Below are 20321 nucleotides of genomic sequence, written 5' to 3'. Positions count from 1 at the left end.
AAATTTACTTATACTTTAAAACTTGTTGGGATGAGATATACAGATGTGTTCGATCTTACATATTCTTCAGTTTGGTAAAGGACTCCAAACAAAGGCAATATAATATTATTACACCCTAGCAAAACCCTTGACAGAGTACAAGTCACATTACATCAAATAGAGATTCACAGCATAGTCATATTATGACAGAGTATCACGTATTCATATTGTTTTGAAAAATTGATCATTTCGCGCCACACATCTCGGGATATGTTTAGTCAAGAAAAAAGGTACGGAGGAACAAATCTATAAATAAAAGGTACATTTTCCTATTTGCTGCCATTCTTATTTGGGTATTTTTGGCAGCTCATTTAAACATTTTACACTATCATCTTCATTTATCTGAAAAAAGGATATGAATGTATCAAAATTTTAATAGCTATCCTCCTTAATAGGTTAAAAGGACTTAAAATATACAAGGCAGGCGTGGCACTAAATCTGAAGATTGTTTTTCCTTTGTTTAGTACTATAAAGGTCTGTGGGGAAAAAAAGAGAGAGAAAAGTTAGTAAGTTACTAAGCAATAGAAAATATTCAACAAGCTTACTGTATACAAATCTCCATCTGATATTACAGAAGACATCGGAAATATTTCATATCCAAATTGTCTATCAATAGATATAAATAAGTGCCTTTAGCATGCTTCAATGAGAAAAAATGATTCTTCCGTCGTTATCAAAGTCACATGGCAGCAGTAAGAAAATCTTCTGGGTCCCCATCACAACACATGCCCACAGTGGGAAAAACAAGATAATCTTGTAGTTATGATACCTTTTACTGGCTAACAAAAATAAAATAAATGATGTTACAAGGCAAGCTTACGGGACAACTTAGGTCCCAAGTCTCAACAGGTTCCAAACCCCCTTTTTTCCTTTTAACACATGGCCAAGCACATTATCAAGACCTAACATGTCTTACACTTAGATTCCCTTTAAGCACAGGAATGCATCAGCAGGTTTTTGTTATGTAATCTTGAGACAGCATGAAGTAGGGGTTAATACACAGACTTCAGTGATGCCTCTCTAATCAGGCTCCATGGTTTTGTTTGCTTGCAATGATTGTTTTAGCACCAGGAATTTATCATTGTTGGGACACAGTGGAGCATGCTAGTCTGACACGCCTCCTCCTGTGATAGGCAGCTCACTGTCTATGGACATTGTATATGCAGAGCCTGGTGTGGGCGGGGCTAGCTTCCTCAGCTCTGCTACACTGCTAAATCTAAAAACTCTTGACTGTGTCAGAATACCTGCACCCAGTAATCTACATGATACATTGTTGGATTTAACTCCTCTTTGCCTACATCAGGCTGCTCTCAGATGAGGTAGTAGCTGACAGATGCCCTTTAAAGAGGACCGTTCACCAGGTCAAAAAATGTCCAGTTTCTGAGTATTCCATGTTTTTTTCAATCCACCATACGGTTCAAGGGATATGGGACTTTTTACTAGTGCTAATTTTTATAGTCTTTCCAAGGGAGTGTGGCTCACAGGATTCTCTGGGGCGTGTCTTTAGACTGTTCTGCATTATGAGCACAACTACCTTCATAGAGACCCTAAAAATTAGCAATAATTAAAAAGGCCTACATCTGCAGAATTTAAAAAAAAAAAAAAAAAACCCAGAAAACTCAAGGGAGTAGTGGGAGCAAAATCTGACAACTTTGACCAGTTTCTCTTCAAGGCCGAATTCACACATCAATATGTACAGATCACAGTACACAGACTGGTCTCCTGACCTGAACTTGACAGACCCTTATATAGTTAACCCCTTCACAACCCTGGGATTTTCCATTTTTGCATTTACGTTTTTTGCTCCCCTTGTTCCCAGAGCCATAGCGTTTTTATTTTTTGGTCAATATGGCCATGTGAGGGCTTATTTTTTGCGGGATGAGTTGTACTTTTGAACGACATTACTGGTTTTACCATATCGTCTACGGGAAAATGGGAAAAAAAATTCCAAGTGCGGTGAAATTGCAAAAAAGTGCAATACCACAGATGTTTTTTTTTTGTTTTTTTTACCACATTCACTGAATGCTAAAACTGACCTGCCATTCTTATTCTCCAGGTCATTACGAGTTCGTAGATATAAAACATGTGTAGGTTATTTTTAATTTAAGTGGTGAAAAAAATTCCAAATTTTGCTTAAAAAAAAAAAAGCGCCATTTTCTAAGCGTCTCCATTTTTCGGGATCTGGAGCTGGGTGAGGGATTATTTTTTGCGTGCCGAGCTGAAGTTTTTATTGATACCATTTTGGGGGTAGATCCGATGTTTTGATCGCCAGTTACTGCATTTTATTGCAATGTTGCGGCGACCAAAAAATTTACTTCTGGCGTTTAGAAAGTTTTTTCTTGTTACGCCGTTTACCGTTTGGATTAATTCTTTTTTTATATTGATAGATCGGGCGATTCTGAACACGGCGATACCAAATATGTGTATGTGGGGTTTTTTTTTAATTATTTTATTTTGAATGGGGCGTGAGGGGGGTGATTTAAACTTTTATATTTTTAAAAAAAATGTAATATTTTTAAAAACATTTTTTTTTTTACACTTTTAGCTTGCTTCTATAGTCTCCATAGAAGACTGGAAGCAGCACTTGTCTGATCGCCTCTGCTACACAGAGGTGATGAGCAGATCACCTCTATGTAGCAGAAATGCTCCTGTGCTATGAGCGCCGACCACTAGGTGGCGCTCATAGCGATCAGCACATGACAACCACTGGGGTCTGCTGCAGACCCAGGGTTGTCATGCCCACCCATCAGTGACCCGCGATCACGTGACATACATCAGATAATGGTGACAAAAGTTTATAGGGAGATCAGGGGAGGAGCTGTAAATTAAAAGGACATTGAAGCCGCAGCTTTATTATGTGTATTGCCAGTATTATTTGCTTTGGAAAAAGACCAGAGATCAATAAAAATTCAGATTTCATTTTCAGGATACTTTTGCTGCATTAATTCTACAATATAACGCTCAATATCTCTATAATGACCATAAGAATCCCCAAGTCCTTTATTAGGGGAAAAAAAGAAAAATCACATGCTCTGTAGATTCAACTAATACAAGCTCGGCACAGGGCATTTTAAGTAAAATTTTTCAGATGTTTTCTAACATGGTCAAGCTGACGGACATTGCAGCAAACACACATTGATCATGAAAAACCACAATAAAGACTTGAATAATGAAACATTAGCTTTCATTTACTGTACCTTACACAAGTCCTACCTGAAGACAGTTCATTTTAGTTCAAATTGGGCTTCATTTCCCATTGTCTGCATCTCACAGCCCGTAAAACATTTAACTTGCCCTTAAACTGAATTAGCATTGACTCGCTAATATGGATTGCAAAATGCACTCAACAAATGCTTACTCACGTTTTCTGAAATTGTGGTAATGCCAAAGACGAAATAATCTAAATATCATGACTCATAAAAAATATCAGCATAGATAATAAATCAATCTAAATCGATCTTCCAAAGCATTAACACCACCTGCCTATTATTGTGTAGTGTAGGTACCCCTTGGGTTGACAAAATAACTGACTCATACAGCCATGGACTCTACAAGACCTCTGAAGATGTCCCTTGGTATATGACACTAAGATGTTAGCAGTAGATCTTTAAAGTCCTGATATTTGAGAGGTAAAGCCTCCATGGATCATACTTGCATTTCCTGCATGTGCTTAATCAGATTGAGATATGGAACCCTTGAACCTTTTGTCACGCTTTTTTAAAACAATTATTGAATAGCTTTTCCATCAAGGGGTTGATTGGGTCTGAAAAAGTGTCAAACCAGAAGAGCTAGGCTTTGGTTAAAAACATTAAGCCTTTCATGTTGCCGGTTCGATGGTTCTCCTAACTTGGAACGCGTTGGTAGGCACAAACTACAGAATTCTGGACAATCCAACACAAACTAACGTTTTGGAGATGCTCTGGCCTAGCTGACTAGTTATCATAACCATTTGAACCCTCGTCAAACTCACTCAGAACACACGACCTTTTTTCTTGTTGTTTTTTTGTTTCGTTTTTTTGTTTCCAGCACATTAACTTCAAGAACTGACTGGTCACCTAAAGTTGGCCATACAAAGCATTCAAGGTGTTAATTTGGCCTCGAAATTTCTTATATCTGATTCTGATCAAGCGTCTGTGCAATATGCTGAGAAAAGTTTGTGAAGGTAAAAAAGACATAGGGTAAGTGGCTGAAAAAAATAGATGGATAAAAAAAACTTACTTTATTGGATATTAATATAAAAATCGCAAATCAAGGTAGTGGCAGGCTTGGCGCGTTTTGACCACTCGGTGGTCTTAATTGTAACATGCATGAGATAAAAAAACACTTCCTTTTAAAATCGAAACCACACCTATTTTTATAATATAATCATATGTAAATATCAAATATCAAGGAGAAGATATACAAAAGACATAAATAACAAATATTACTAAATATGCATAAGCTCACTACGATAATTCCTACCCATCGGCAAACAAGTGTTAGCTTTTAAAATCCACAGAGCTTCTTTGCTTACCAGTAGCTTTCTCCAATTACCAACCCGATTAGTCTTATTAACTCTATCAATCCCAAAAAAAAACAGAAAGAATCCAAACTACCCTGATGCATTTGTATGAAGTGTTTGGCAGTACCAGAAGGGAGTTTATTTTTAATTACGTCAGCAACATGTTCAGAAATGCAGGATTTTAGTTTCCATCCAATATATAACAAATTGCAAACAGTACAATTACGGTAATTGCATAAACCACATATATCTAGTGTCACAATTTATGAAGGACTTGATGAAAAAAGAATGGTTGTGCTCGACTAAGCGGATAAAAGAGAGATGGCATCAAAATAGATGTGGTTTTCATTTTAAAAGCAATTGTTTTTTATCTCACGCATTTTACAATTAAGACCGTCGAGTGATCGAAACGCGTCAACTCTGTCACTACATTGTTTTGCAATTTTTATATGAATAATAATGTAAGTTTTTCATTTATCTATTTTCTCAGCCACTTTTGTTTTGTTTTTTTTCCTTCTCTAATTTTTTTGCTGGAGCTAGTGATTAGACTATGACCATGTAAATACACGACACAATGGCTTTATATTCCACCAACATCCCTGTCCTATTGTGTTTCTGGAAAAAGTCTGTTAGGCTGCTAAAGTCTTTGCGCCAGACACCACAGGATACCTTTAGAAGTTTTGTGGAGTCCATACCATGAGGAGTAGCACAAAGGTGACCCACACAATAAGACAGGTTGTCTAAATGTTATGGCCATCAATCTACATATAAGGGAGTGTAAATATAAGGGAGTGTAAATATAGCGGATATAAAAAGTCTACATGCTCCAGATAAAATGTCAGGTTTTTGTCATGTAAAAAAATCATACCAAGAAGAAAAAAATTGAGAACTTTATCCATCTTTAGTGTCATTTCTAATGTGCATATTTCAATTTAAAAATATACTGAAAACTTTTCAGGTGGAAAAATAAAAAATAACTAAAATAATGTGGTTACACTAAATATACACACCCTTGAACTATTACGTTATTGAAGTACCCTTTAAATTTGTGACAGTATTCAGTTGTTTTTTGGGGTAGGAGTCTATCAGTATGGCACATCTAGAATTGGCCATCTTTGCCCACTCTCCCTTGCAGTAGCGTCCCAAATCTGTTATATTGTGAGGGCATCCCCTGTGTACAGCACTCTCTTCAGTCAGGTCAATCAACTGATTTTCCATTGGATTCAGGTCTGGGCTCTAGCAAGACCATTCCAAAACTTTGATCTTCATCTAGTCTAGTGAAACCATTCTTTTATTGGTTTGGAAGTCTGTTTAGGGTTCAAAAAGTGAAATTCCTCTTCATCTTCAGCTTTTTAGCAAAACTGACTGATATCTGGATCTTCGGCCAAAATGTTAAATCTTGGACTCATCAGTCATAACTCGTTTTCCCACATGCTTTTGGTAGACTTGGTATAGCTTTTGGCAAAATATAGCCGGGCTTGGATGTTTTTATTTGTAAGAAAAGGCTTTTCCGTCTTGCACCCTATACCAAAAGCCAGACATATAAAAAATACACAATATTGTTGTCACATGCTATACACAACCAGTACTTGCCAGAAATTCCTGCAACTCTTTTCATTTTGCTGTAAGCCTCTTGGCAACCTCCTGGACAAATTCTCTTCTTCTCCTTTCATCAATTTTAAATGGACATCCTGTTCTAGGTAGCCACTGTTCTGCCAAATTTAAGCCATTTCTTGATGACAGTGTTCAGTGTTCCATGGTGTAACTAATGCCTCAGAAATTTGTAATGCCAAGAAAGAGGAAAATTGACAAGAGATATCTTCGAAGGTTAATGCGAATGGTGGAAAAAACACCACGTCAAATATTCAAAGACCTGAAGACCAACCTGAAACAGTCTGGGGTCATGGTTTCAACAAGCACCAATACGCCCCACACAAAAACAAGCAGAGCTTTATGGGCGAAGAAACCATTGCTGGTGAAAAGGCATAAAAGGAACTACTGATCTTTGCCAAAGAGTACCTTGACAAACCACAATCCTTCTGGGAAAATGTTCTGTGGACAGATGAAGCAAAAATAGAGCTTTTTGGCAATGCAAAGCAACAGTTTGTTTACAAACAGCGCAATGAAGCTTATAAGTAACAGAACACCTTACCAACAGTTAAGCATGGTGGAGGATCAATACTGCTGGGGGGTTGCTTTGCTGCATCCGGTACTGGGGGCCTTGACCGTATCACAGGAATCATGAAATCAAAGAATTATCAAGAGATTTTAGAGCGTAATGTCCTACCCAATGAAAGAAAACTTGGTTTGAGTCAAAGATCATGGGTCCTCCAGCAAGACAATGACCCAAAGCACACAACCAAAAGTACACAGGAATGGTGGAAAAAGAAAACATGGACTGCTTTAAAATGGCCAGCAATGAGTCCTGACCTCAATCCCATTGAAAATCTTTGGGGTGAGCTGAAATCTGCCATTGGGAAAAAGAACCCTGCAAACATTCAAGAGCTTCAACAAACTGCAAAAGAAGAGTGCGAGAAAATTCCGTCTGAGAAGTGCAAGAACCTTATATACACTCCCTGACAGAAGTTATGTCGCTTATCCATGTTATGTAAATAAAAGCTTTTAACCTGACGTTAAATTCATCCATTGGTTTTACAAATTACTCTTTTGAAAGCTGAAACCCTCACAAATTTGGTTTAGGTTAAGAATATAAATTGGCATCAGTGCTGAAATATTGATCATTTAATGAACACAGAATGGTCAGATTTTGGCAAGACAAAAGTTTTGTCACCTGGTGATATAATGCACTCAATTCCTAGTTTACATCCTCACCAGTGCTCAGTAAATGATCGATTAATTAGTGGGTGTGTATAAAAAGAAACCCAGCACCCCAAACCTTCACTTTAACTGCAACTTGAGCTCTGACAACATGCCAAAAATCCACCCTGCGACTAAAGCCTTGATTATCAAGAGGCTGAAGACCAGATCCACTGCAGAGTTTGGCTGGCACCTTTAATGTGTCTTAGCTTCAAGTACAAAGAATTCAAAAAAGATTTGAAGAGACTGGAGATGTGTTTGACAAGCCCAGGTCCAGCAGACCCCGCAAGACAAGTGCTCAGGAGGAACGTTTGTTGGTTAGAAAATCCAAAGCAAGCCCCTCTTCCACTGCAGCAGAGCTCCAACAGGCCTGGTCACCTCAAGTCCCTGTGTCAACTAGAACAGTTTGTAGGATTCTGTCTCGAAATGGCCTCCATGGTCGAATCAGTGCCCAGAAGCCAACACTAAACAAAAGACAAATAAAAAGCATTTGCAAAGACCCATAGCCTGCTAAACAGATGGACGCTGGAAAAGTAGCAGAAGGTGGATTTCTCTGATGAATCTTCAGTAGAATTACACCACAGCCGCTGCAAATACTGCAGGAGACCTACTGGAGCCCGTATGGATCCAAAATACACCCAGAAAACAGTTACATTTGGTGGTGGAAAGATCATGGTCTGGGGTTACATTCAGTATGGGGGTGTACAAAACATTTGCAAGGTGGAAAGCAATATCAATAGCCTAAAATATCAAGAAGTATTAGCTACCTCTTACATTCCAAATCATAAAAGGGGTCAAATTCTGCAGCAGGATGGTGCTCCATCTCATACATCCATCTTTACAACAAAGTTCCTCCAGGCAAAAAAGATCAAGGTGCTCAAGGACTGGCCAGCCCAGTCACCAGACATGAACATCATTCAGCATGTTTGGGGTAGGATGAAAGAGGAAGCTTGGAAGACTAAACCAAAGAATCTAGATGAACTCTGGGAGGCATGTAAGACTGCATTCTCTGCTATTCCTGATAACTTCATTAATAAATTGTATGAATCATTGTTGAACCGCATGGATGCAGTCCTTCAAGCTCATGGAAGTCACACAAAATATTAAATATGACTCTAATAACAGCACAACTTCATTCACCAATGTTATGCAACATATATTTGTATTTTAAGATAATTATTTGTTTGAATATCACATTACTTTCTGTGGGCGACAAAACTTTTGTCTTCCCAAAATCTGACCATTCTGTGTTCATGAAATGATCAATATTTCAGCATTGATGCCAATTTATTTTCTTAACCCAAACCAAATTTGGGAGGGTTTCAGCTTTCAAAAGAGTAATTTATAAAACCAATGGATAAATGTAATGTCAGGTTATAAGCTTTAATTTACATAACATGGATAAGCGACATAACTTCTGTCAGGGACTGTATGCTACAAGAAACCTTTGAAGGCTGTCAGCAATGCCAAAGGGTGTGTAGCCAAGTATTAATTAGGGGTGTCTTTATTGCTGCACATGCTGTTTATTCTGTTTCTTCTTTGAAATTGCAACACTGAATCTGAAAAACAATGTTTTATTGTTGTATTACTTTGGACCACTAATTAAAAAATCCTGAGGATAAAACTTTGGTACATTTCCATTTATTTCTGAAGATATTGTACAGTCTATGAAAAAAATGAAGGGGTGCCAATAATGGTGAGCAGCACTGTATGCAACCACATTTTAGTTTTCTTATTTTTATTTTCCCTATCAAAACTATGTCAGTTTGTCTCTCAATGGATTTGTACAGATTATGGTGACTTAACAGATGGATTACAGTGATTTAACACACACACACACACACACACACACACACACACACACACACACACACACATATACAGTGCTGGCCAAAAATATTGGCACCCCTGCAATTCTGTCAGATAATACTCAGTTTCTTCCTGAAAATGATTGCAATCACAAATTCTTTGGTATTATTATCTTCATTTAATTTGCTTGCAAGGAAAAAACACAAAAGAGAATGAAGCAAAAATCAAATCATTGATCATTTCACACAAAACTCCAAAAAAGGTCCGGACAAAAGTATTGGCACCCTCAGCCTAATACTTGGTTGCACAACCTTTAGCCAAAATAACTGCAAACAACCGCTTCCGGTAACCATCAAGGAGTTTCTTACAATGCTCTGCTGGAATTGTAGACCATTCTTCTTTGGCAAACTGCTCCAGGTCCCAGATATTTGAAGGGTGCCTTCTCCAAACTGCCATTTTGAGATCTCTCCACAGGTGTTCTATGGGATTCAGGTCTGGACTCATTGCTGGCCACCTTAGAAGTCTCCAGTGCTTTCTCTAAAACCATTTTATAGTGCTTTTGGAAGTGTTTTGGGTCATTGTCCTGCTGGAAGACCCATGACCTCTGAGGGAGACCCAGCTTTCTCACACTGGGCCCTACATTATGCTGCAAAATTTGTCGGTAGTCTTCAGACTTCATAATGCCATGCACACGGTCAAGCAGTCCAGTGCCATAGGCAGCAAAGCAACCCCAAAACATCAGGGAACCTCCGCCATGTTTGACTGTAGGGATCGTGTTCTTTTCTTTGAATGCCTTTTTTTTTTTCCTGTACACTCTATGTTGATGCTTTTTCCCAAAAAGCTCTACTTTTGTCTCATCTGACCAGAGAACATTCTTCCAAAATGTTTTAGGCCTTCTCAGGTAAGTTTTGGCAAACTCCAGCCTGGCTTTTTTATGTCTCGGGGTAAGAAGTGGGGTCTTCCTGGGTATCCTACCATACAGTCCCTTTTCATTCAGACGCCGACGGATAGTACGGGTTGACACTGTTGTACCCTTGGACTGCAGGGCAGCTTGAACTTGTTTGGATGTTAGTTGAGGTTCTTTATCCACCATCCGCACAATCTTGCGTTGAAATCTCTTGTCAATTTTTCTTTTCCGTCCACATCTAGAGAGGTTAGCCACAGTGCCATGGGCTTTAAACTTCTTGATGACACTGCGCACGGAAGACACAGGAACATTCAGGTCTTTGGAGATGGACTTGTAGCCTTGAGATTTCTCATGCTTCCTCACAATTTGGTTTCTTAAGTCCTCAGACAGTTCTTTGGTCTTCTTTCTTTTCTCCTTGCTCAATGTGGTACACACAAAGACACAGGACAGAGGTTGAGTCAACTTTAATCCATGTTAACTGGCTGAAAGTGTGATTTAGTTATTGCCAACACCTGTTAGGTGCCACAGGTAAGTTACAGGTGCTGTTAATTACATGAATTAGAGAAGCATCACATGATTTTTCAAACGGTGCCAATACATTTGTCCACCCCCTTTTTTAGGTTTGGTGTGGAATTATATCCAATTTGGCTTTAGGACAATTCTTTTTGTGTTTTTTTCATTGAAGACAAATTAAATGAAGAGAATAATACCAAAGAATTTGTGATTGCAATCATTTTCAGGAAGAAACTGAGTATTATCTGACAGAATTGCAGGGGTGCCAATACTTTTGGCCAGCACTGTATACCCAATGGGTGAAACAAGTATTGAACACGTAATTTTAGATTTATATATATTTCTAAAGGCACTATTGACATGAAATTCTCACCAGATGCTGGTAACAACCCATCCAATCCACACAGGAAGAGAAATCAAACGATAGAGGTCCATAAATTAAGTTGTGTAATAATGAGAAATGACACAGGGAAAAAGTATTGAACACGCTTACAGAAATGTATGGTAATTAATACTTTGTACAAAAGCCTTTGTTGGTGATGACAGCTTCATGACGCTTCCTGTATGGAGAAACTAGTCACATACACTGCTCAGGTGTGATTTTTGTCCCATTCTTCCACACAAACACTCTTCAAATCTTGAAGCTTCTGTAGGCTTCTTGTATGAATTCTGAGATTTAGTTCCTTACATACGCAGATCTGGTGAGAATTTCATGTTAATAGCACTTTTATAAATACTTTTACTTAGAAAACTGGTGACGTGAGGAATATATAAATATATGTACAGTGTGGCTCAGTTTGGGACTTTTTCAGATCAGAGAATTAAAAAAAAAATACATACCGGTATATATAGTATATACATATAAGTAAATATGTGATTTTTTTTTTCAATTCTCTGATTTGAAAAAGTCCTAAACTGCACACTGTGCATCTCTGTTTCCTGTAAGGCTTAAAGGAAAAGTCAGCAAAGCAGAAAGCAAAATCAATAATATTTTTTGCTGACATGAAAACACGTGCAGAGGAAAGAGACTTCAGCATGTCCCTAATGCACACATCTCAAATGCATTGCTTTACAAACTCAACTAGACTGCAAGCTTTCCTGCAAAAAGAATTCCCGACAGATATAACAAAAATGTTGCTATTCTTCTAAACCTTCAGTATAGATGGTACAGACAAAAACTAGGGGGTCATGTATGAACTCAATTTAGTAACATAATATTTATACGTTTTCTGTAATAGATTAATACTCTGCAAAATTGTACCTCTATTTTAAAGGAAGGGACTGTCTTATTTGCTTAAGAGGCCCCAATAAATAAACTTTTGTCAGAGTAACCCACTGCTGTAACCCCAGACTGATCAGCTACAATTTGCAGGAAAATCAATGCCCTCAAAGCAGAAAAAAAAACAAAATTTATAGAATGCCCTTTGAAACTGCAGACAAGTCAGATCTTTTAGTGAGAGACAATCACTCTTAGTACCTCCCCTCCGGCGGATTGTTGGAGGTTCCAAATGAGAGACTCCCCCTATACTGACCGTACTTCTTTACAGCACATACTGCTTTGTCCCTCCTATCTGGCCGTGATCGAGGTCTACAGAACAAATCTTTGGCCTTTCTACCTGTACAAAATTATTGCTGCACCTTTTGCAATTAAATTTCACATCAACTCATTTGAACATCTGTATAGGTCCCGATTCATCATAGTTGTTTCTCCAACATTTCCGTAGCAACTTGCTTCTCTTTAGTGGCTTTAGTATTTCCGCCATATTCTCAAGTTTTGCAAAACTTTTTAAGTTGTTTTCTTTTTTAAGTCTATTTCGATTTTTCCTTGACAACTCTGATTTTCCAGATGTTTACAGTGTCTGGCAGAGTCACTGGTGTCATATCTGAGGGGAGGTATGTTTCGTCACGGATGCTAGCCTTAGCGAACTGTTCCTACTGTTATGATCTGCTACAGGGACTAAGGAAAGACAGGAGATCTGTCCCTACAATAGAACTAAACTAGATCCCTACGATGTAATGGGGAACCTGATCCTGCGATCAGACCCGCTAAAGTCCTCGGCTAGTCTGTACGAAGACCTATAGATGTGAGGGAGGGATCCCTACAAGAACTAGGGACTGGGATAAGTTGGACACCTCCTAGCAGAAATAGTAGCAGTCAAAGACAAACACACAACAAAAAGCATAGAGGTCAGAAGACCTAGCAAAACTAACAGAGAACGGCAACAGAGCACCAAGCTAGCTCAAGAGTAGTAAATACAATGAAGTCCAGCAAGGCCAGGAGGGCGGAGCCGGATTAAATAGGCAAAAATGGTCATGTGACCAGCAAACTAAAAAAAAACTAACAGGAGAGTTCTAACAGTACCCCCTCTTCTAAGAGGATCCTCCGGATCCCCTAGGCCCAGGCTTACCAGGAAACCTCCTGTGAAAAGCTCTGACAAGTCTGGAAGCAGAAACATCATCCGCCCTCACCCATGAGTTATCCTCAGGTCCGAAACCCTTCCAAGCGACGAGATACTGCAAACTCCCTCTATACCGTCTAGAATTTAAGATGCAGGAAATTTCATATTCCCCGTCCTCCACCACCGGAGGAACAGTGGCAGAGGCGTCACCATCCGACACATCAGCTTTTTTCAACAGAGAAACATGAAACACTGGGTTAAATCTTCCAGGACGTAGGAACCTCCAACCTAACAGCAGATTGGTTAACTATCTGAAGCACCTTAAAGGGCCATACGAACTTGGGACCCAATTTTTTAGAAGGAATCCTCAATCGCAGATTCTTAGAGGACAACCAAACCATGTCACCAACAGCAAACAAAACCTCTTGCCGTTTCCTATCAAAGTACCTCTTAGATTTTTTGTTAGCCTCCTGAAGATTACCACGCACATCCGTCCAAACTCTCTCCAAATCACCGGAAAAACTCTCCTCCTCAGGAACAGCCGAAACCAATTTGGAGAATGACCCAAAAGACGGATGTCTCCCAGAACAACAAAAAAAAGGCGAACACCCAGCAGAAGAGGATGTATGGTTGTTAAGAGCAAATTCAGCAAGTGGCAGAAACTCAGACCACCCCTCTTGATTGTCTGCCACAAAACAACGCAAGAACTGCTCAACATCCTGGTTCTTCCTTTCTGTCTGGCCATTAGACTCCGGATGATATCCGGATGAAAACGACAAATGAACTCCGAACCTGTCACAAAAGGCACGCCAAAAACGAGCCACGAACTGAGGTCCCCTATCAGAAACAATGTCAGTAGGAACACCATGTAGTCTGACAATTTCCTTGACAAAGGCCTTAGCGAGTGTCTTAGCGCAAGGCAGTTTGATGAAGGGAACCAAGTGACACATCTTGCTAAAACGGTCCACGACCACCCAGATGACCGTGAAACCTTCAGATGGGGGTAGGTCAGTAATAAAGTCCATAGCCAGATGTGTCCAAGGTGCACTAGGAACCTCCAGAGGGCAAAGCAACCCCGTAGCAGGAGCATGCGAAGACTTGGATCTAGCACACACAGTACATTGGCGCACCCACTTAATGACTTCCTTCTGCCATCCAAGCCACCAAAAACTGCGACCCACAAGTCTCTTGGTCTCAGAAATTCCTGGATGACCTGCCAACCGAGACTCATGACACTCAACAAACAAATCTCTCCTAAAGGTCCTAGGCACAAACAACCTCCCATGGGGAGTGTTAGATGGGGCATTCTCCTGAGCTTTAAGAATCTCATCCTCCAAAACGGAGTCCAAAGCAGCAATCACAACACCTTCTTGTAAAATGCTCTCCTCTTCCTCCTCAACACCGACCATGGGAGAAAAGCTGCGAGACAAAGCATCCGCTTTAACATTCTTGGTACCCGGGATGTAAGTAACGGAAAAATTAAACCGCGAGAAAAAAAGTGCCCACCTAGCCTGACGGGCATTCAAGCGCTTGGCAGCATCAAGATAGGTCAGATTTTTGTGATCAGTGAAAACCTGAATGGGAAATTCAGCACCTTCCAAGAGGTGACGCCAGTGTTCAAATGCGAGTTTAATCGCCAGCAATTCCCGATTACCAATATCGTAATTAAGTTCAGTCTCAGAAAATTTTTTTGAAAAAAAAGCACAGGGATGTACTCCATCCTTGTTTTCCTGAGACAACACCGCACCGACCCCCACCGAAGAAGCATCAACCTCAACCAAAAACGGCTTAGTCACATCAGGCTGCATAAGGATGGGAGCAGAGGTGAACCTCTCCTTTAGAAACACAAAAGCTTCAATGGCCTCAGAAGTCCACTGAACCGCATTAGCACCTTTCCTGGTGAGATCGGTCAGCGGTTTGACAATAATAGAAAATTTTTTTATGAATTTTCTGTAATAATTGGCGAAACCCAAAAACCTCTGTATCGATTTCAAACCAATAGGCCTAGGCCATTCCTGCACAGCTTGAACTTTAACGGGGTCCATCTCAAAACCTTCACTGGAGATAATGTAGCCCAAAAAACTAATTCTCTGTACAGCGAACTCACATTTCTCCAGCTTAGCAAAAAGCGAATTGTCCATTAATAACTGTAAAACCTCACGTACGCTCCGCCAATGAGACTCCAGATCAGGCGAATAAATCAGAATGTCATCCAAATACACAACCACATTTTTGCCGATTAAAGGTCTAAGGATGTCATTAATAAGATTCTGAAAAAATGCTGGAGCATTGGTAAGACCAAAAGGCATCACCAGATTCTCAAAATGACCCACAGGAGTGTTAAAAGCAGTCTTCCATTCATCACCCTCCTTCATGCGCAACAAATTGTATGCCCCCCGGAGATCAATTTTAGAGAACCACTTGGCCCCCACTAACTGGTTAAATAAATCAGGAATCAATGGCAGTGGGTAAGGATTGCGTACAGTAATTTTATTAATCTCACGAAAGTCCAGACAAGGACGTAAACCGCCATCTTTTTTTTTTTACAAAAAAAAATCCAACAGCCACAGGAGACTTGGAAGGCCTAATGTGACCGGCGGCCAAGCTTGTCTGTATGTATTCCTCCAAAGCCTTTCTCTCAGGAATAGTAAGATTAAATAAACGACTTTTAGGAAGAGTCGCTCCAGGGACAAATTCAATAGTACAATCATAGTCTCTATGGGGAGGCAAAATTTGTGACGCCTCCTCAGAAAAAACTCTCCAAAAATCCTGAATAGGTACAGGTAATTCCCCTTTTTCCACCGCAGCAATACGCCCGTTACAACACTTGTCATAACACTTAGGGCTCCAGGACTTAATTTCATTGGTAGACCAATCCAGTACAGGATTGTGCAATTTTAACCAGGGTAACCCCAATATTACTGGAGAAGGCAAATTATCTAATACCACCAAATCCAAATTCTCTTGATGAATACCATTTAATAGTGAGGGGAAATTCACAGACCTTGTGAGTAACACTCTTCAAGGGAGAGCCATCAACAGAAACCACAGCAATAGGGGATGACAAAGTTTTAGGTTCTAATCTAAGTTTTTCCAAGAATCCCCCATCAATCACATTCAGAGTAGAACCACAATCCACAAATACCCGAAATTCAATTAATTCATCCTGAGCAGCGGTAGTAGCAGATAGGAATACCCCCTTAGAATTTAAACAGGCAATACGTGCATGACTGACCATTTTTTTTTCCTTTCTTCATGCGAAGCACACAGTTCTTAATAAAATGATCAGAATTTCCGCAATAGAAGCACAAGCCTTCAGAAAGCCTGCGGTCTTTTTCCTGAGAGCGGGGTGCCATCGCCCCAATCTCCATCGGCTCTCCATTGTCAGCACAGACCCTCTCAGGACTCGGAGCTGACATAGCAGAGGATTTGCTCTCATTAACCCTTGCACGCAGTCTCCTGTCCACCTGTATAGCTAATTGCATTGCCTCCTGCAAGTTTCCAGGTGTGGGATAAGCAATCAGTAAATCCTTAACCCTTTCACCTAGCCCTGCAAGAAACAAGCTTTTCAAAGCTGAATCGTTCCACCCCACCTGGGCAGACCACCGACGGAAGTGAGAACAATATTTTTCCACATTACCTGATCCCTGCCTCAAACGTCTCAATTCAGACTCAGCAGATGAGACACGATCAGGATCATCTTACAACAAACCCAAAGCAGAAAAAAAACTATCCACTGATCTAAAGCACGGATCACTAGGTTGGAGAGAGAAGGCCCATCCCTGAGGATCTTTGCGCAAAAGTGACATTATGAACCCTATGCGCTGTGATTCATCACCAGAGAATCCGGGTCTCAAACGAAAATACAATAAACAAGCATTTTTAAAAGAAAAAAAAATCTTGTTGTTCGCCAAAAAATAAAATCAGGCAGACGTACCTTTGGTTCCACAAAATGTGCTCCAGAACAGCTACTCACGTGTTGTTGGAGCTTGGCCACCTCCAGAGAGAGTCCCTGCAAGCGTTGAGCCAAATCTTGAACCGAGACCATGATGGAAAACTGGAGGTCTTTCCTTAGAGAAAAATTTTTTTTTTTTTTCTTTTATGGCTGGACTTACTGTTATGATCTGCTACAGGGACTAAGGAAAGACAGGAGATCTGTCCCTACAATAGAACTAAACTAGATCCCTACGATGTAATGGGGAACCTGATCCTGCGATCAGACCCGCTAAAGTCCTTGGCTAGTCTGTACGAAGACCTATAGATGTGAGGGAGGGATCCCTACAAGAACTAGGGACTGGGATAAGTTGGACACCTCCTAGCAGAAATAGTAGCAGTCAAAGACAAACACACAACAAAAAGCATAGAGGTCAGAAGACCTAGCAAAACTAACAGAGAACGGCAACAGAGCACCAAGCTAGCTCAAGAGTAGTAAATACAATGAAGTCCAGCAAGGCCAGGAGGGCGGAGCCGGATTAAATAGGCAAAAATGGTCATGTGACCAGCAAACTAAAAAAACCTAACAGGAGAGTTCTAACACCTACACCTCCAGCATGTTATGTGTCGGGGGGTTAAATCACCTAAAGGGAGTGGTTTTGTGTGAATGACATAGAGATGGGAGAGAAGTCATTCACCCTACCTCCCCCTCAGGGTGTGGCTGAGCAAAGTTAAATGCTCAATCACTATTTTTTTTTCTGTGGCTGTCTGTCTGGAGAGTCAAGTCTCCAGACTGGCAAGCTTCAACTCAGGAGGAGCTGAAGGCTGTGCTATACCCTTTGCGGGCGAACCCCACAAATGCATATGGATTGTGCTATCGTTTATCTTTTGTTTTGCCGTTATGCCAGAAAGGCAGTCTTTATTTTGCTGAACCTGCAATGCTTTATGCCGTTACAATAAACCTGCAGAGGAAACAGTTTTCTGAGTCTACTTCTGAAAGCAGCCGAGTGAGTCGTCTTACCACAAGTGGCATGTAAAAGTTTGGCACCCCTTGTCAAAATTTGTGTTACTGTGAACAGTTAAACAAGTTGAAACGATCTCTTGCCCGCTCTTGTCACTTGCACCTGAAGAACATCTCTAGAATCCGCCCCTTTCTCACCATGGAAACAAAAACCCTCACTGTTGCTCTAATCCACTCCTGTCTTAACTACTGTAATGCTTTATTAATAGGCATCCCCCACTCGACTTTCCCCTCTTCAGTCCATGCTTAATGCAGCAGCCATGGTCATCTATCTGGACAATCGTTACTCGGTCGCTTCCTCTCTGTGCCAGTCATTGCACTGGCTGCCTATAAATTATAGGATCCAATTTAAAGGGAACCTGTCATGTCATTTGTATAAGTTAAACTGTCCCCAGGTTGTTGTTCGTGATGCAGTGTGCATCACTAACATGTTTTTTCCATGATAATCAGTGCTATTGTCATTTGCTAAAAGCACTTTATATACTAATAACTTAATTGCTCGTTCAGTCATAGGGGTGTTCTTTACTGTATTTAGTCATGCTGGTCGCCGCACACTCAACATGAATTGTAATTCCGCGGTTGCGCACTTTTCAGCTTGCTTAGGGTGTTTGTGTCATGGACTGCGGCTTGCGCATTGTTCCTGGGGTCCACATGCGTGCGCAGTGAAGCTGTGTTGAGTTCACAGCTTCACTGACTGTGCGCGCATGCGCAGGGAGCCGCGCGTCACGACGAGCGCGCGGGGACCCCAGGAGCAATGCACAAGCGTGGATTATTACCTTACACATTGCTCAATAGCAGTCAATGTCACAAACACCCTGAACAAGCTGAAAAGTGCGCAAGTGGAATTACAATTCAAATTCAAAGGTTTCAGACCTTAATTAGCATGTTAGGGTTATGGCTTGTTAACTACCATCATTAGGAAAGGCCAGGTGATGCAAATATCCCAGCTTTATAAAAACCCAGCCTCCTCTAACCTTGCGCCAAAAAAACCTGCAGCTGTGGGCTCTTCTAAGCAGCTGCCTAGCACTTTGAAAATGAAAATGCTGGAGGTCCACAAAGTAGGAGAAGGCTATAGGAAGATAGCAAAGCATTTTCAAGTTGCCTTTTCCTCAGAAATTTAATTAAAAAATGTCCGTTAGCAGGAACAGTGAAGGTCAAGATAAGGTCTGGAAGACTAAACAAAATTTCAGTGAGAGCTGATCGTAGGATTGCTAGAGAGGCAAATCAAAACCTCCGCTTGACTGCAAAAGACCTTCAGAAAGATTTAGCTGACTCTGGAGTTGTGGCACAGTGTTCTACTGTTCAGAGACACCTGCACAAATATGGTCTTCATGGAAGAGTCATCAGAAGAAAACCTCTCCTGCGTTCTCACCATAAAATTCAGCGTCAGAAGTATGCAAAAGATTATCTAAACAAGCCTGATTCATTTTGGAAGCAAGTTCTCTGGACCGATGCGGTTAAAATAGGACTTTTGGGCCACAATGATCAAAGTCTTGTATGGAGAAAAAAAGGGCACAGAATTTCAGGAAAAGAACATCTTGCCAACCTTTAATGGGAACCTATCATAAGGTTTGTCCCATATGAGATAAGACCAACTTTCAGCCCTCATATACAGCATTCTAATATGCTGTATATATACCCCGATCCAGCCTGCAACAGAAGAAAAGCACCTTTTATTATACTCACCTATGGAGCGGTCTGGTCCGATGAGCATCGCTGGTCTTGGTCTGGAGCCTTCCTTCTTCTTTCGATGCCGTCCTCCTGTGCTTCGTCTGGATGACGTGGCCTACGTCATTGACACAGTGTTCCCCAGAAACGCACTCCTGCACAGGCATACTTCTCTGCCCTTACCAGGGCAGAGCAAAGTACTGCAGTGCGCATGCGCCGGGAAAAGTCAAAGAACCCCGGTGCATGCACACTGAAGTACTTTACTAGTCATGGCAGAGAAGTACGCCTGCGCAGGAGCACGATGCCAGGGAACACTGTGTGGATGATGTAGGATGATTGACATATCTTGACATACTTTACATGTCACTCCCCGCAAGGTGAAACCATACCCCTTGGATTCGAGTCAGACGCCTCTCACCCAGCCAAACCAGATTTCACACTTTGCACTGACGAGGGACAGTACCCTAAAACAAAGTGTCAGCAAATTGAGATTCTGGATCTGGCTTTTATCCTAAGTCATGTGACAAGGCTCGTTAGAGAGTCGATATTGACTTTTAGGATTGCTACTTCCGATAGGTGGCACTAGAGTTCTAGTCCTCTTCCTCTCTGAAGAGACAATTTTCAGGTTCACTTTAATAATGAAGGAGGATCAATCATGCTTTGGGGTTGTGTTGCAGCCAATGGCACGGGGAACATTTCAAGGGTAGAGGGAAG

General features: G+C 40.7%; 1 protein-coding gene across 7 annotated transcripts in view; it reads right to left on the bottom strand.

Annotated features, from left to right (window-relative positions):
- The window catches only part of SCN8A (sodium voltage-gated channel alpha subunit 8), a 243686-nt gene that overhangs the window by 137499 nt on the left and 85866 nt on the right, over positions 1-20321 (bottom strand). For all 7 annotated transcript variants that reach the window (XM_073663217.1, XM_073663214.1, XM_073663213.1 and 4 more), the window contains exon 3: positions 398-515. In XM_073663217.1, the coding sequence (XP_073519318.1) occupies positions 398-515 (118 nt within the window). The remainder of the gene's footprint in view (positions 1-397; positions 516-20321) is intronic.

The sequence above is a fragment of the Phyllobates terribilis genome, unplaced genomic scaffold, assembly GCF_046119375.1.
Source record: "Phyllobates terribilis strain yellow unplaced genomic scaffold, ASM4611937v1 Scaffold_2__4_contigs__length_985480577, whole genome shotgun sequence".
Classification (NCBI taxonomy): Eukaryota; Metazoa; Chordata; class Amphibia; order Anura; family Dendrobatidae; genus Phyllobates; species Phyllobates terribilis.
This window is presented reverse-complemented; position numbering and strand designations above follow the sequence as displayed.